Raw genomic sequence first — 17,206 nt, forward strand, 5'->3', positions numbered from 1 at the left:
CTGTCAACACCCAATTTCGTCCGGGAAAGTAAATAATCAAGATTAAAGAATAAGAGAAAATAATAATAATATTCCTTAATGCAGGGCACATCACTTTAGAATGTTTTTGAAATATTAGTTTAATATGGTAATAATTTGAATCAATATTATGGCAATAATGGTAAATAATATTTAAAAATATATTGATATAATTTGCTGCATCAGTTTCATCCTGAAGAGAAAAATAAGATCCTTTTTTAAAATGGACAAATTTTCTGACAATTATTATAATCTTTTGTCTTGAATATTATTTGATTTATTTGATTGCAATCAAGATTATTTCTTTCCCTATTTTGTCTATTGTCAATTAATTCACTTTTAAAGCAAGATTGTCATAATATTACAATATGTGCCTATAAATACACACTTTGTGAAAGAAAAAGGGACGGAAAAAATAGAGGAAAACACTTATAGATATTAGAGATTGAAGGAGAGAGTATAGAGAAAAAATATGTTCTCACACATAAAGGTTTTGTGAACAACAATTACTGAGGAAGCACTAAGGGAATTCCAGAAGCTAAAAAGGTATGTCTACACTCCTATTCTTCTCCTTTTATTATACTTTAAAGTTTTCTTCCAAAGATTTTTTTACACACAGACAATGTTTTCTTAAAATCATGATTTCTTAAATATAAGTGCGCGTCGACCTATGGCCAGTTTCTTTTCTTCTTTTTCCACCATATTTTTAACACGAAAAATACACAAAATATTTAAAACCAAAAGCTCAAATTTGTTAAACTAAACCTTTTCACTTTTTTTGAAAAATGTCAANCAATCTTTAATAATTGGTAAGCAAACTCACAAACCTTTTTCTAGATAAAGAACTACGTGATCCCTGATTGTCCATTAATGGGTATATGTAGGATCAAGGTCAATCTTGTCGGGTTCGTAAAACAAAAAATATTTTTTGTTTCCTAATATTTTATTCTATTTTATTTTTGTTTTGGGGAAAATTAAATATTTTAAAAGAAAACCACATTAAATTTATACATTTAATTAAAGGTACTGCCTTTGGGCAGGCGCGGTAGGGTGCTAACACCTTCCTTACGCGTAACCAATTCCCGAACTTAAAAATCTCTTTTTCGTAGACCATGTTTTTTTTAGGGTTTTTCCATAGTTTTCCAAAATAAATTATGGTGGCGACTCCCAAAATATTTTCCAAAACACGCTTGTTTTTTGGTTCGCCGTCCCGTCGCGATCCCGGTTGCGACAGTAACAATAAAAAGTGTACAATTGGGTGGGGACGAAGGATCAAATAAGTTGAGACCTATAGCTAAACTTCTGCATAGGAAGGTCGACAACTTGTTGACATAATTTTTAATAGGAAAAAATATTCATTCTCATGTTAATGCACAAACAAATAATCTATGATGACAATAATGACCAGATAATTAAGAAAGTTTGTCAACATCATCTAAAATTAATATAAATAAAAAGTGTACAATTGGGTGGGAACAAAAATTCAAATAACTAGGGACCTACAAATAAACTTCTGAACAGGAAGATCCACACACTTGTTGATATAATTTTTAGTAGGAAAAAACGTACAATTTAGTGGGGACCAAAGATCAAATAAGTGGGGACCTATCGCTAAAATTTTGCATAAGAAGGTCGACACACGCGTTAACATAACTTTTAGTAGGACAAAATATTTATTCTCATGTTAATGTACAAAAAAAATATCATCTATCATGGAAATAATGACCACATAATTAGCCAAATGTGTTAATATCATCCAAAATTAGTAAAAATAAAAAAGCATATGATTGGGTGAGGATGAGAGTTCAAATAACTAGGAACCTACAGTTAAACTTCTGCATAGGAATGTCAACAAACTTGTTGACATAATTTTTAATAGAAAAAAATATTCATTCTCATGTTAATGCACAAAAAAAAATATTTATCATGACAATAATGACCACATAATCAACCAAATATGTCAACATTGTCCAAAATTAATAAAAATAAAAAAGTGTGGAATTAGGTCGTGAGCAAAGTTCAAATAATTGAGGACCTACAGTTAAACTTCTGCACATGAAGGTCGTTACACTTGTTGAGATAATATTTAGTAGAAAAAAATATTCATTCTCATGTTAATACACAAAAAACTCATCTATGATGGCAATGACCACATAATTAACCAAATCTCTCAATATCATCCAAAATAAGTAAAAATAAAACATCACAATTGGGTGATGACTAAGGTTTAAATTATTGGAGACCTAGACATCAACTTCTGCACAAGAAGATCAACATAATTGTTGACTTTTGCACTAGAAGGTCAACAAAAATATATATATTTTAATTCATAAAAGATGATTGAATTTTATGTATTTTCTGATACTTTCAAGTAAAGATATTAGTATTGTGATATAATGATGATATGTGACACTTTAAAATAATGGTTAAGGTATGTAAATAAATGTTATTTATCTATATTTAAATGAACACTGAGATTAAAAATAATTATTGAAATTTTAGAGGGATGAAAAATAGAAGAAAAAAAAATGTTTATAAGAAACTAAAACAAAAACTACAAAAACCAACTATTTCGGATTTATATGGATAAAAACGAATAAAAAAAAGTGTATGGACCTTTTTTATGCTTTGCGACAAAAATTAAAAAATTATAATTAAATTTAGTGTTTGTTTAAACTCTAATTATTTGACCATGTATTTAAGTTACATGTGTGTGTAATGCATGACTCATGAGTTTGAGTTAATTTTGGATGGAGTATAATTGTTAGATTTGCAGTTGAGAGGTGAAAATGATATTCTGGGTAGAGCATATAGAAAAATTAGTAGGCCCTTTCTTTGGTGGGCTGAAATAGAAAACAAACTAACAAAGGGTTGCCTCAAAAATTTTAGTTGGTGCAATTAGTAACAAAATTTATCCTTTGTTCAATAAAAGCATCATTTTTATCTTATTTTTTATTCATTTTCTGTTTTAAGTATTTGCACAGAAAGAAAATTAAAAAAAAAAAAAAAAAAAGAGCATTATTTCCCATACGAATGTTTAAATAAAGAAAACAAATTAGAAATATTATGACAACTATATGATCAAAAGAATAAACAATATACCTTTTGTTACAATTAACAGGCTCCTAACTTCTCTTTTTCCTCAGTATTTTGCTCCCTTCTCTCTCTATACATCTATCTATTACTTTCATGTCCTTCTACCCTCTTCCTTCTCTACCCCCATTCTCTTTCAGGTCGTGTATTTCATAAGCTAAAAAGTTTAAAAAGGAAAAGACTTTCAAGAGCTTTTACTTTATTTAAAAAATAAAATAAAATTTTTTAAATTAAACAAATTTAAGATATACGAAACATGACTCAACCTGTACGAAGCAAAGCTTAAATTGTGGGACTAAGACCAATCTCTCTGTTTGATTTGTTTAACTCAGCATCTTTTAGACGTTATTTCAAAAGCCAACAGCTTAAAAGATTCAAAATTTGACATATCCTAGTAGAGTTATCTGCTTAAAATTTGAAGATGTTCACTCTTACACATTTGTGCAGAGAGATTGAAGGTGTGCTCAAATTATTACTCCCCGTAACAAAGTGTGTCAATATTTACATGGATGGAGATTCTAAGAGCTGATTTTATGAATGTAATTGATAACAATCAAGCATCCTACGACATTATGGCCATAATCATCGTAGCAACTACTAAGCTTGATTGCATGTGTTTCATTCTATCTATATATATTTGAATGCTATTGTGAAGTTCTAACTGGAACTGGATGAGAGGAAGCTCATGCAGATTGGTGGACGAACTTTTAACAAAGCTAGAATGGATGAAGGGAGAATCCACAATCCGTCTCCACAAATCAAACCAGAAGCAGCAGCAGGAACCATCAAACTTGCTTCACTTTTGTTTAGTTTGTGCCACATAAACACAACCAAACTACCCATGCACATGTCAATGGCAAAGTAACCACCAACTAGGAAAGGAACGGCCATGGCCATTGGAAGTGGAATCCAATTCCCAACCTTTTTGGGGCCAAGATCTCTGACCAAGTTGGCTACTATGGCAAATGCAAAAAATCCATAGCAGAGTTGCAGGCAGTGCCGAGGAAGGGCAGAAAAGCCTTCTACACCAAGAATTGCCATGTTTCTATAAATGATTGCATATGGTGCCTTGTAATCCCCATTTGGGTTTCCCACATCAAAAGCCTTGTAGAAAAGGAAGAATGTGAGAGGAGCAACAACACAGCCTATTGCTGTCCCAATTGCTTGGCTTAGAAGCATTGAACGAGGGGAAGTGAAAGTGAGATGGCCAGTCTTGAAATCATGCATCAAATCAGATGAAATGGAGACAATGGATTTTATCAGGCCACACCCCACAAGTCCAGCAACTACACCATCACTTTTCCCTGCCAAGGCTGCAAGCACAAAGAGAGCCACTTTCCCATAGTTATAGGCCATGTTCATGTCCGTTAAGCCCGCACCATAAGCATTGCAGAAGCCCAGAGAGGGTGCGAAAAGATAGGCAAACACCACGTAATACCACTTCAACTGGGGGAACATCAAAGGGATCACAATAATAGAAACGATGGAGAACAATATGTACCCAGCACATGCCAACCATATGGGAATGCTCTCTCTTGCAAACACTTCATTCCTTCTAAGATCATCAATAGGGAGCGGTTTCTGGTTATCTGAAACTGCAGAGCCAAAAATATTAGATTTTCCAAGACAGATACAAGACTCACCGATATCATAAGTCACTCCTTATGGAAATTTTCTAGTCGGCTTAATGCCAAATGCAGCTTTACACCAAATGTAAAAGCCTATATCACATGCATAGACGCAACAGAAAAAGTGTAAATATTTGATCATATCTCTTTGATTATGTTACTCTTTTTCTTTTGCTGGTGGTCCGCTGAGACGATAAAAGCAATTGTTTTTACATGAGAAAAAGCTGTGATTAGTTAGACTTGAGAATATATTGAGGATTGACTTACAGCCTTGGAAATTACTTACATGTATTAAGGTTCTTCCTCCTCACGGATGCGTGGATATTCGTGGCAGTGAAATAGAGGACTTTGACAAAATTGTAAAGCCCATCACCAAGAATCAATGCAATGGAAATAAAAACCTGAAGCAACAAAATGAAAAAATGTCAAAATAAAAATCAAGGCTTCAAAAATTTGATGAACTAAAATAAGCAGTGTAGCTTTGATACAAATTCTAGCAAAATTTAGACCTTATAGCCATTAAGACTCTTCATGCTACTTTCTGGTATACTTGCGGGAAACCATTCTCCCTTTAGTCCCCGGATTAATGGCCACATAATGCCCCATGAAATCACAGCACCCAGAAGCAAGGATAAATTTACTAGATGGGAACAGATCATTCCTGCTCCGACATAAGTCATGCTGAAATCAAAATAGAATCTGCCAAGTTGAAGCGCTTTAATCAGAAACCATGAGCAATAATTTCAGGGTTCAAAGACTATTCCTACTTGAATAAAGACAAAGGAGCATACGAATTTTTCCATGCTTTCAATCCAAAAGTGGGAAACTGAACAAATCCACAACTATCTCCTCCGGTATAAAACCATTGAAAGAACGCCCAGAAGAAACTGGCTGAGAAGAATTTCAAGAAACCATGAACCTGCTTTCTGCAAAAGTTGAACCGGTTGAGCTCTAATAAACATTCACCTGGTCTAACTTGAAAATACCAAAAACTTTAGTAGTAGGGCAAAACAAAACATGTTCATACTTGGCCATTGCATCTCCTTTGGGAGTATGGAACCCGTTGATAAGAACAGCAGTAGCAGTTCCACTTGGATAAGTTAACTTGTAGTCTATTATCATAATCTGTTAAGTTACACAAACTTCATCAGCACCTCCACTCAACTCAAGCAGAACCAAAATCCTTAAAAGTGAGATCATCACTTCTAAATGACAGTACAAGACAAATAAACATACAAAAGAACAACATTTGGACAACTACTTGCATTAAATGACTATGTGAAACATCATATAACTCGTGACTAAATGAAATACCTTTCTAATGGGAACCAACGCCAACAACCCAACAAAGCTGGTGACAAAGAGAAAGGCTGTCATCCATCCAATTCCAGGCTCCTTAGTACTCGCAGGATTGTTCCCCTCTGTATCAAACCCTGCTTGCTCATACGTCTTCCTATTCAAACCCAAGAGGTAAGACCCAAAACCACCTACAGTTATACAAGTTCAGTTCAATACACACACTATCATTTACACAAACACAAGTTAAAAGTTCAATTGAAAAAACCCACCTCCAACCGCGATGCTATAGCAAGCGACTGCACAAGTCTGGATTACGGTATTCTCCTGTCTAGTGAATGGTGTTGAAACAATATTGGCCTTTGCAAGAATCTTAGTCCAAGATCTGATGAACACAAAACCAAGGAGAGCAGCCGAGACATTGAGATTGGGGACTAATCCAGTTGTGAGGTTCAACTTCATCACAATTACACTATAAATTGTTCCAACCAGAAAGCTAGCTACCAGTCCCCGAATTGTAATCTGTCTTGGCCACGGTGCTATTGTACTCACGTCACCAGGCACAACCGGAGCCTCTTCAATATCTTCTCTTCCGAGATTCTCAATCTCCTTGAGTTCTTCGTTGCTTGTTGCATTAGTACCCATTGGATTCATCAAATCCTCAACCCTGATTGAATGATCAACGGGACAAGGGGCACTCAATCAGAGGGAGAGAAAGAGAGAGAGAGGATAAAAGCAATATTCAATGATTGCTTAACAAACCAGGTCTGGGGACAACATATAAAGAAACAAGATTTATTACAGGTTCGCGATTCCGACAAAACAAAAAGAGTAACATCAGAAAAATAATTTTAAAACAGCTTACAACAACAAAAATATAGAAAGAAAGGTGGAAAAGTTTTGTATAAGAAAATAACAGAAGAAAAGGAATCAGAATCGGACTGGAGGGTTCAAATATTTGATTCCACGTAAGGAAAAAAAAAAAAAAAAACAGTGATGAGTGAAAGATGAAACAGGGGTCAAATATGTTACCTCACTACTCAGTTGCGTATAGAAATTTCAATGATGGAGAATTGAATGTTTCGGTGGTGGTGACAGGGACCAGTGCTTGAATTGAATTGTGAAGCAGCGAGAATAACTAAGCGCGTGGAAAGAAAGCCACAGAAACGACGACGCAGCAGAGAGGTAGAAAAGAGCGGAGGGAGGTAAAGACTGAAAGGGGAAACGCGGAATTTATAAAAGCTAGCTAACCTTAGAAGACAGTTTGGGTCTGTGTCGCTGCATGTAGTACAACGTAGTGGGTGTTGTACTGCAAATGATGTTTTTGTGAGGGTATAATGATTTTGTACTAAACTTGTGAAAAGTCTTAAAGAGATTTTTCTACTTTCCAAATAAGCTTGAAGCTTGCAAACTCCACACACAAAAATGAAAATAGTTGTCGTTGACTTGGAAGCTGAGTGGGAGCTGTTCAAAGTGGGTGGCTGGTCGTATTTTCATCAGTTTCTGGCATGAAAGTAATCAAAAGCGTTGTGTTGTTGGGCTCCGTTTGAACGATGGCGTGTGGCACAAACATGTTCGGAGCGTGGAATAATTTACGAATGTGGCAGTGGCTGTGGAGTGAGGGAGACACACTCTTTCCTTCAAAGGTCAACCATACGCCAATTAACTACCCTCTCAAATCAAAAAAATAACATCTACTTTTTTTAAAAAAAAAAGTTACAAAAAACAATATTCATTTAAAAGTCAAATCTAACGTTTAATTATATTGATTTTTCAACATTATTGTAATATGTAATTACTTAATAGAAATTAAAAACTGAAAAGTTAAATTAGTGTGATCTATTCAATCACATATAAGAGATAGAATCTGTTGTTAAACTTAGTTAAATAAAAATTAAATAAGTTGGAATGATATTAGAAAAATAATTCTTCACATTCTCGTGACAGAATATTAGGAGAACATACTTCTCGCCTTTTAACATGAGAATAAAATTATATAAAGACCACAATTCTTTTTTTTTAATAAAAGATAAAGGTTTTTTATAAAAAGATCGTAAATAAAAAAAAAAAAAAAAAGATTCCATGAAAGGATGGGTGATGTGGTGGTAAGAGAACATGCGTTCAAGAGATAAGGAAATGAAAGCGGGGCCCACATGCTGCCAAGGGCCTTTCTGATGGCCAAAATTTGGAAAATGTTAAATCTTTTTAGAATTAAGTATTTTTATTTTTATTTTCATTCTTAAATTTATCTTTATTATAATTTACATCACGTTCTTTTAATTTTGTAAATATAAACTCTTTATTTCAAAATTTAAAGAGTTGCGACTTTGTTATAATAAAGTAAATCTTTTCCTTGAAATTAATATATAACATTATTTTAATTTCTTGAAAAAGGTAAATAAAAATATGTAAGATTCGGAAAAATAAGGGTTTTAAAAATAAAGTTGTTTTAACAATTTGTATTCTTGTTTAGAGATTAGTGTTCTTGAGTTTATATTTTTGTTAGAACATAATTGTTATATTATTTCTTTATTTTTATATTTTTGCCTAGGGGTAAAAGGGTCTTTTATCTTTATTTAATTGGTGTAGAAATTAATTAAGGGAGGGTGTAGAAAGGAAAAATATGCAAATTAAATAATCTGGATATTTAATAAAATAATATTATGTAAATTTTTTAAAAGATTTAGTTGTTGTTATTTTAAAAATTAGTTACATGAAAATAGGAGATATAATTTAGTGGGTTTAAAGATTAAAAGAAATATTATTATTAGATAAAATCATTATTATATATTGTATATTTTAAAAAGATTTGGTGGTTGATGATATTTTAAAAAGTAGTTAAGATAGAATAAGAAAGAAAATCTTAGTAGTTTTAAATATAAATTGAGAGATTTTATCAAAACTAAAAGGTTAGAGATAGAATAGAAGAAGATAAAAAGGAGAGGAGTAAAAAGGGGTTGGCATTTTGTTACCCTACAAGGAAAAAACGAAAATTATAAAGATAAGGGAGAGAAAAGAAGTTTTCTAGGAGAAAATAAAGTTGAGAGGGGTATCAAAAATGGAAGGACCATCGGTGACGTTGCGAAGTTTTCTTGGTGCTCTTGGAAACAAAAATCATATGAGACCAGGAGTAATTTAGAATTATCTTGTGTATGTAGTGTTTGGTATTCTATGTTAATTCTTATTATATATTGCGTTGTATGTGGGTGGTGTTGTTCTTTCTCTGCTTGGTATCTCTGCTTGGTTGAGAGAATAAAGTAAATGGTAAGGTGAAGTATTTCTGGGTTGGTTGGGTAAAGGTAGAAGGGATTCTTTAATAAGGGATAAAGTTGAAGTGTGGTTGGTGGGAGCAAAGAGGAGAGGAATGACTTGTGGAGGAACCATGGATTTAATATGACGTTACGTGAGAGTGAGGATAGGATTGTGGACAATGATGATTTGGTAAGGATGACTCTTTCGACCGTATGGTGTGAGAAGATGATGATTTGCTAGTGATGACTCTTTGGGTCGTGTCATGCGAGAAAGAAATCCTCTTCGGCCGTGTGATGCGGGAAGATAGTGATTTGCTAGTGATGACTCTTTTGGCCGTGTGATGCGAGAAAGAAATTCTCTTCGACCGTGTGATGCAGGAAGATGATGGTTTAATAGTGATAACTCTTTTGGCTGTGTGATGTGGAAAAGAGGTTCTTGTTGGTCGTGTGATGTGGGAGGACAATGTCGTATGACTCGTAAGGAATTGATTATGGGGATTAGGTGGTGTGGTAGTCTAAAGGGACAATGTGGTGAGCTTATTACTGTGATGTTAATGTTATTATGTTAATGTTGTGGTGATATATGTTTAAGATTTGGTTATTAATGTGGTTAATATAATTGTATATTGTATGTTACGATAATTCTGGTTGCTCACCCTGAAAGTTGTGGTTATGGTTTCCACCTACGATGATCGTACTTGTACAGGAGTAGATGATTTGCAGATCTGAGTAGTTGACGAGAGTTAGGATGTTACATTCGGGAACTTGTTATTTATATTTTAAAAAGTTTTTCGATTTGACATTTTTATGTAAAAGTGTTATTTTGAGATTTCCAAATAACATTTATGATTATGTTTAGCTTCCACATTCTTAATCGAATAAAAATTGTTATTTTTCATAAGTGTTTTAAAGAAAGATTTGAAAAAAAATTGCACCATAACATCTCAAAATATTGGGACGTTACAAAATATACATATAAACACATCATAGATTTTTTTGCACCCATACAAATCAAGTATTCATTATTATAAATAATAATAATTACTTTAAAATATATTAAATGTTCTTTTAAGAAAACTTGTAGTCTTATTCATGACATTAAAATTTTTTGTCTTCTTTAAAAGAAAGATGATTTTGCTAAAAACAGCAAAATATATTACTAATTAATTAATGCATTAAAGAGGAAAATTTTAAATATTTTAGAATTTTATTTTTTCATATCGGTGAATAAACAAAGGTAAAAATTAAATTTTATTATTTAAACAAAGAAAGTGAATAAATTAAAAATCTTTAATTAAAATAAGAATTGTATTAAATGTTATAGTATATTTTGAATTTAATATAAATAAAGTTAAATAGTTGAGTACATTGGTACACTTACTTTTCCTAATCTATATTGTTCACTTCCGTGTTATCTTTTCCTAAAATCATATCATTCTAATTATGAGAGTCATTAAATTCAGCAAAATAGTGGGATCCAGGTCTGCATGATTGAGTGGACTGAAAGATTTTGATGGTAATATATAATGAGATTTTTAAAACTTTGAGCCACTTTTCCTACCTGCACATTCTTCTCCAAAGTTTCTGAGTTTCAGTTTCTCCTCCTTCTCTTTAAAATTCCTCTAAAAATTCTCACTTTCTTTCTTTTCTGATCATCAATCAGGCCCTCTCTGAGCTTTCCTAGAGTTGAGAGCTTCTCATTTTACCGATCAAGTTTCGGTTTTGAAGTGGTAAGTTCAATCTCTTCGACCATGCATTTTTTGTTACATGCAAGCATTGTTTAGCTTGCATGTGTTCATCAAACTTCTCCTCTGAATCTAGTTTCTATTCTTGATCCTATGATTGATTCTTTTTCATCGATCAGAAATCGTAGCTTGTCTTAGAAGTTGCTTGGGAGTTAAGACAACTGTGGAAGTGTAGAAATATCTGGGTTTCGAGGTAAGGGAAGCTTGTAATTTAATTATGATTCTCTGTTTGTGAATGGTTGCATGCTTGAATGAGAAGTCGCCACAATCCTCCATCACGCACCTCCACCATCAACACCCAGACGCAAGCAACCTCATCACGCCACCACCCAACGTGAGCAGTGCCATTACGACTTCAATCTCTCCGCCACCACTCTATCATCATCATCGCGAGGCCGCCATCATCTTCCAAGAAAGTGCAGTAGTTCAAAACCCAAAAAACCCCAAAAAACTGAGATCCTCAAATCAGAAAACACAATAACCCAAAAAACCCTAAATCAAACCTAGAAACTCAAAAAGTTTCTTCTTAATTTTGTTTTGGATTCCCTTCCTTATCAGCAACAACAATCAAATCATGACCCACATCATCAAAATCCAAAACCTAAAAATCCAAAATTGCTACAGCATCAAGTGATCCTCCAAAACCTATTAAATCCAAAATAGATGTAGAAGTAATTGGCGAAGACAACATTGGGAACAGGGTCGTGGTGGCGGAGGAAGGAGGGGAGGTCACCGGAGGCGCCATTTGGCCTAGCGATGAATTAGTGAACGATTTTGATTCCTGCTTACTTAGTTGATGAACTGATCGCATGCTATTTTTCTTTGTTTTGCAGAATCAATCATGGCAGATGATGGTGTTGCCAACGACGGCGTAGATGATCAGTACGGTGAGGAATCGACAACGAAGATTGCAACGCGAACGCGATGAATTGGAGAATGAGAACGCCACAAGGAAGGAGGAGATCAAGAAGCTGACGACGGAGCTTGGCATTTTGCGAAGAGACGACGTGACGAATAACGAGAAGATCGAGAAGATTGAGGAAAGGAACAAGAGGATTAGGTTCAAGGAGGGGGAGATGCGGCGGTCGGTGCAGATCGAAGAAGGAAATGCTAACATTGTCGAATCTGGTTGGAGTAGACCGTGATGGTGCCTCTATCATTCATGATGAGCGTTGTAGAGATTGAAAAAGGAAGGGAAACTCCTTTGGCTTCCCCGCGACGACAACGAGCGTCAATCACAACACGTAGCAAAAGTTAGGAAGGAAATTTATGAACACTCATGGCCAAATGTTAGCCACATCAGCTTGTTTTTAACGTTGTTAGTTTTGCAGGACTAAAATCAAAGTTTCCTTAAGGAAGAAGACTAAAAATGTACCTTACTTTGAAAGAGAGACTAAAACCAAAACCGCTTGATAGTATAGGGACTAAAAACATATTTAACCATAAAAAGAAGAGTCAGGAAGTTGCGGCCGAGAAGAAGGATAGGAAGAAACCAAACAGTTTCGAGGAGAAGCCGGCAGGATCCCGGTTGAAAGAATTACCAGGGGGTTGTGTTTCCAACAATACACCCCGTTAAAAACACCTCGGGCTAAGATACTACATGAGGCCTTTAGTGTGGAACTGATTCTAGTGTCGAAGCGACGTCCCACGCCACCTGGGGTGGACCAAAATAAACACTGCCTGTACCACAAAAATATGGGCTACACGACAGAAGAGTGTGTGACCCTGAAAGACAAAATCAAGGAGTTGGTTTGGGCAGGACAACTGAAGAAATATGTAAAAATTGAACGCCTGGTAGAGTGCTAGAAGTGAAGTCTGCGACGTAAGAGTCCGAACAGGAAGGAATACCGCAAACGATCAAGGTATGGAGGGACTAACTGTCCTTGGCCTGAAAGGAGGAGGAGCAAGAGTCGTAGTCGAAGTAAAGACCACCCTCAATTGTAGTTGAATAATAACCAGCTCTTATAACCTTAGTTTTGAGTATTCATCGTCCGGTATGGAAACCACAAACATCATTGTGTAATTCGTCTAGTACATATTTGGCTTCTAATTTCGAGAGGCGTTTGAGGATGGGAGTGGTGAACCCCCTCCTATAGAGGTCTCCTCCCAACAAAATGTACTAGGCGACCTTCCGGGCGTCTATTGAACAGATAGGTTGTCTAACGTCTTGCTGCTCCATGAGCCTTCTGATCTCCAACCTCCAATCGTTGGCGGTCATCGTGGCTATGGCGTGGCATTCCACCAGGGTTTTGACAACACCTATCGAATGATGGTGGGAGAAGGGGCAACTGATAGTAGCATTACATCACAAATTACTCAGATATATCTCACAGTAGCAGTACATCACAAATTACTCAAATACACTCAATTAAATCAGTTAAATTAGTACAAAACAGAAATTTCACCCAAATCAGTTTAATACTTATGTACAATATCAAACTTACACCATAAATATCAATTAAATAAAACTCTAGCTTCCCTTACCTCTAGAAAATTACTACCACTCTAGAAGTCCCCGACCGTTGCTTCCACCGTAAGGAACTTCTAAAAACACTTACTAATCACCGATTGGTGATTGGAAACCAACCTTAAAACCTCAATTGAACCAATAATTGTGGAAGAGGAATTCTTGACTCATGTAAAACATAATCTCTTTGCATGATTATGAACCTAAAATACGAAAGAAAAGGGGTTACCAACTTACTTGCTCTAAACAGTGAATTGACCGATTGGATTTGTAAACCTTGACGCTGTGATCGTCTTGGTACTTCCTGATTGTCAAAAGGAGTTAGAACGCTTAGAGAGAAGTGAGAGAAAACGAAGAGAAAGAGTTTTAGAGAGAGAGAGAGTGAAATTTAAGTAATGAGACGAGTTTAAAAAATTCTATTTATATTATGAAATTATTTTATAATAAAGTATTCGGTCTCATTATTTTAATACACCTACCAACTCTGATACTTTATTTTCTAGATTCTTATAAGATATGTTAAGTATATATTGAACATCACTTTGAAACTTATAAAATTGATTTTAAAAAGTTTAGAAAAAAAAAATACGAGATCGTAGATTCAATTTTCCATATTAAAAAAATACTAATAGTTAATATTTATTAATAAAAGAAATATACAAGTTACCATATCAAAACGCCTATACGAGGTACCAGAGATAGTTTTCAGTTCTCGTACCTCCATGTCTATAAGTTGATTTTGAGCTATGTACGTTAAGAGTTTGATTTATTCTTTGCATATAAGCTTAATGTGTGCAAAAACCTTACATAATTCATATAGCTTTGGATTCCCCACCTCATGTTACGTGGCAATGCATGTGCTACAAATTACTTTGAATTTAGAACCAAACATTTTCTGAATGGTAGTTTTACTATAACTTGTTTTAATATTTTTTTTTTAAGATTTGCGACTATTACAGAATTCAGACCATAAATGTTACTTGTCTTTACCATTTTCTTATTCCCTGTCCTTTTGTCTATCTGTGTTTTCCATTTGCATTTATTGTGAGTGTTCTCTGATAAGGCTTTCTTCATCAGAGAACACGCTTTTTCTTGTTTGATATCTATCTTTGGAGGTAAGCTTAGTCTTTTTCTTATTTTGTACATTTTCTGATAGCTGTATTTTCCCCTTCTTAGTTATTGCTATTGCCTTCCAAAGTTTTAAAACATACAAACTTGATGCTATATTTGATTCTTTTATGCCTTATATTTGGTTCCAAATTAATTAAATAATATCGTTATCACTAATGATCATATATTGAAATATTATTTGTTTTAGAGTTTAGTTTATAAAAAAAAATTAAAAGATATTTAAAAAAGTGAAAAAAAAAATATTTTGTTTAACTTTAATTTCTAAATAATGAGAATATTAAGGGATAATATTTTTTTTTTCTTTCTTATGTTGTATTCATTTGAAGAGAATGTACTTTTTACGTATTTTTACAAACGACGATTTGAAGTGAATTTTGTGTTCATTTCAAAAAAAATGTGTAAAAGGATTTGAAGGGATTTGCAGGATGACCGCTTTTTACTTATCTAATGTATTTGTTCATGTTTGAGCTGATTTAAGTAGAAACGCGAATTTACCCTCACATTCTTAGTCGTGATGGATTCGGTTCCAGGGTTTTCAAACATACAAACATGATGTTGTATTCGATTCTTTTATGCCTTGGATTCAGTTCCACCAATATATTCGTTTACAGCATTTTGGAGAAGATTCAACTCTTAATCACATTATTTCATAAGAGAAACATATATGGAGATTGTGAGAACAGTATCGAGAGTGCTTGAGACCTTTTCTTCCTTTTTTTGACTTTTTTATATCAATTTATTTATTCAATTTCTGTCTCTTACATTTTTCCAATTTCAGATCTTAATAAAATTATTAAGGAAATATAATAAAATCAAAAAAATATTTTTTGTAAGTTGAGCTTTATATTTGTTTATATGCTAATAATAATAATAATAATTAATATTAATTTTTTATTCTTTATAAACATTATTACAATTAAATATAACATTAATAATAATTATTTTATATTATTTTAATAATTAGAAGTATTTTAATAATCTTTAATTTTTATCGATTAAACAAATATTTTTAACTGTTACATCAATCAAATCTTACACTAATTCTCACAAATTTTATTTTTAAATTCACTTTCGCTTTCTTCAAATCTACTCTACTTTCAAATTTATTTAAATAAATAATAAAATATTTACTCTGAAATTTTTTCAAGTTGATTCAGTAACTCTTCCAAATTGTAAACAAAGCCTTACGGATTGATAGAGAAAATTGACTATGAGAATAAGAAAAACAGTTGTAGAGTGTTAAAATTCTTGCAAGTTGCTATGGAAACAGGGAGATGCCAATCTATTCTCCCTTCCCTAACAACTTCACCTGCTATGTAACAAAAACATCAATATGTCCTTTTCCAATTAAATTTTGCAAAAAGGTGTACCACTGTATAAAAATGTTGACATTTTTTTCATTTGGAATGTGGAATTCTCCTTTCAATTATCAGTATGAGATCATGCTGAACAATGCAAGATATATGTATGTTTATAATTAATGAACATAAATGAAGTTGTTATCCAAAATGGCCATTCCAATCAATCATCTTCAACACTTGTTAATATGTAATGTAGTATTAGTTGAAAATAAATTCCAGTCACCGCTTTCCAAATCATTCCATATCTCCAATAATGGCTATAGTTAATTGTGTGAAATAACTATTAATATAATTTAGATTTAATTAGTTTTATAATTTTGTGTATTTTTAATTTATTTTTATTATTTTTATTTATTAGGTTTTTATATTTTTTTATTCATTAGGTATTTTTATATTTTTTAATTAAATATTTGTGATTTAATTTTTTATTGATCAGGTGTTTTCATACTTTTCTGTTATTTTTCTTTATCTTTACGAATTAATAAATATAAAATTTTGTGATTAGTACAAAATAATATTTTAATATAAAATAAAAATAGTTATTATTATTATTTTTTATATTAATCTTAACATTTGATACTTTTTAATATGTAAAGACATGAAAACAAATGATACTCAGGTAATTTAATTAAATAAATAAATAAGGATTCAATTAAAAAATAGTATTAAAATTTTAAATAATTTATAGTTTTTTTAATAAAAACTTAATTCAAAATAAAATAGCATATAAATATTTAAAACTTAATTAAGTATATGATTTAATATTAGAACACACATTACAATTTCCCACTATATTTGGTATTCTCTATCAGTAAGGGATACATAGAAAACGTTCATCGTAACCAGAACTCAAAAATTGTATTATTCAAGTGTTTTATCAATATTTTAAGATGGGAGAGTCATCCTTCTTCAGCACCAGAAGACAATGTCTCTTTATATCCTGTAAGTCACTTTTTTAAGAATAAAATGAAAGTCTAAATATATTTTTAGTTTATCCAATTTTAGTTTAACTTATCAAGCTCATATACTTAAAAATTGTATTTTCCAACTTAGTTAATGGAGGTATAATATTACTACTTATTTTCATTGAACATCCCTTATTATATGATATAATAAAGATGTCATCATGCATAATATAAAAAAGCAGTTAGAGAAGTAATTAGGATTATAATCATCCTTAATCAATACTTAGAATTTAGAAAATGGAATATTAAAG

General features: G+C 32.7%; 1 protein-coding gene across 3 annotated transcripts; it reads right to left on the reverse strand.

Moving 5' to 3' along the window:
• Positions 1 to 3,533: 3,533 nt before the first annotated feature.
• On the reverse strand, positions 3,534 to 7,643 carry LOC106775696 (metal-nicotianamine transporter YSL3). 3 transcript variants are annotated; one of them, XM_014662852.2, is made up of 8 exons: positions 7,068 to 7,643; positions 6,308 to 6,702; positions 6,054 to 6,226; positions 5,767 to 5,864; positions 5,531 to 5,665; positions 5,249 to 5,438; positions 5,026 to 5,140; positions 3,534 to 4,706 (listed from the first exon to the last, which is right to left on the reverse strand). In XM_014662852.2, exons 2-8 carry the CDS (start codon positions 6,687 to 6,689, stop codon positions 3,769 to 3,771), a joined length of 2,031 nt encoding a protein of 676 aa, XP_014518338.1. In that variant the 5' UTR covers positions 6,690 to 6,702; positions 7,068 to 7,643; the 3' UTR covers positions 3,534 to 3,768. The 3 variants fall into 3 exon arrangements, with proteins under 3 accessions (XP_014518338.1, XP_014518336.1, XP_014518337.1); XM_014662850.2 differs by having other exon boundaries at positions 6,308 to 6,802; positions 7,068 to 7,642; XM_014662851.2 differs by lacking the exon at positions 7,068 to 7,643 and having other exon boundaries at positions 6,308 to 7,014.
• Between the last annotated feature and the right edge of the window lie 9,563 nt (positions 7,644 to 17,206).

This window comes from Vigna radiata, chromosome 10, assembly GCF_000741045.1.
Source record: "Vigna radiata var. radiata cultivar VC1973A chromosome 10, Vradiata_ver6, whole genome shotgun sequence".
NCBI classification, from domain to species: Eukaryota; Viridiplantae; Streptophyta; class Magnoliopsida; order Fabales; family Fabaceae; genus Vigna; species Vigna radiata.

Excerpts from the sequence above, each read along its gene's own strand:
- LOC106775696 (XM_014662852.2), bottom strand. The coding sequence starts at position 6,689 with ATGAATCCAATGGGTACTAATGCAACAAGCAACGAAGAACTCAAGGAG. Across the intron at positions 5,439-5,530 it reads TTGAAAGCATGGAAAAATTC|ATTCTATTTTGATTTCAGCA; the intron begins GTATGCTCCTTT and ends TCAACTTGGCAG. Across the intron at positions 4,707-5,025 it reads GAGGAAGAACCTTAATACAT|TTTCAGATAACCAGAAACCG; the intron begins GTAAGTAATTTC and ends TTGGCTCTGCAG.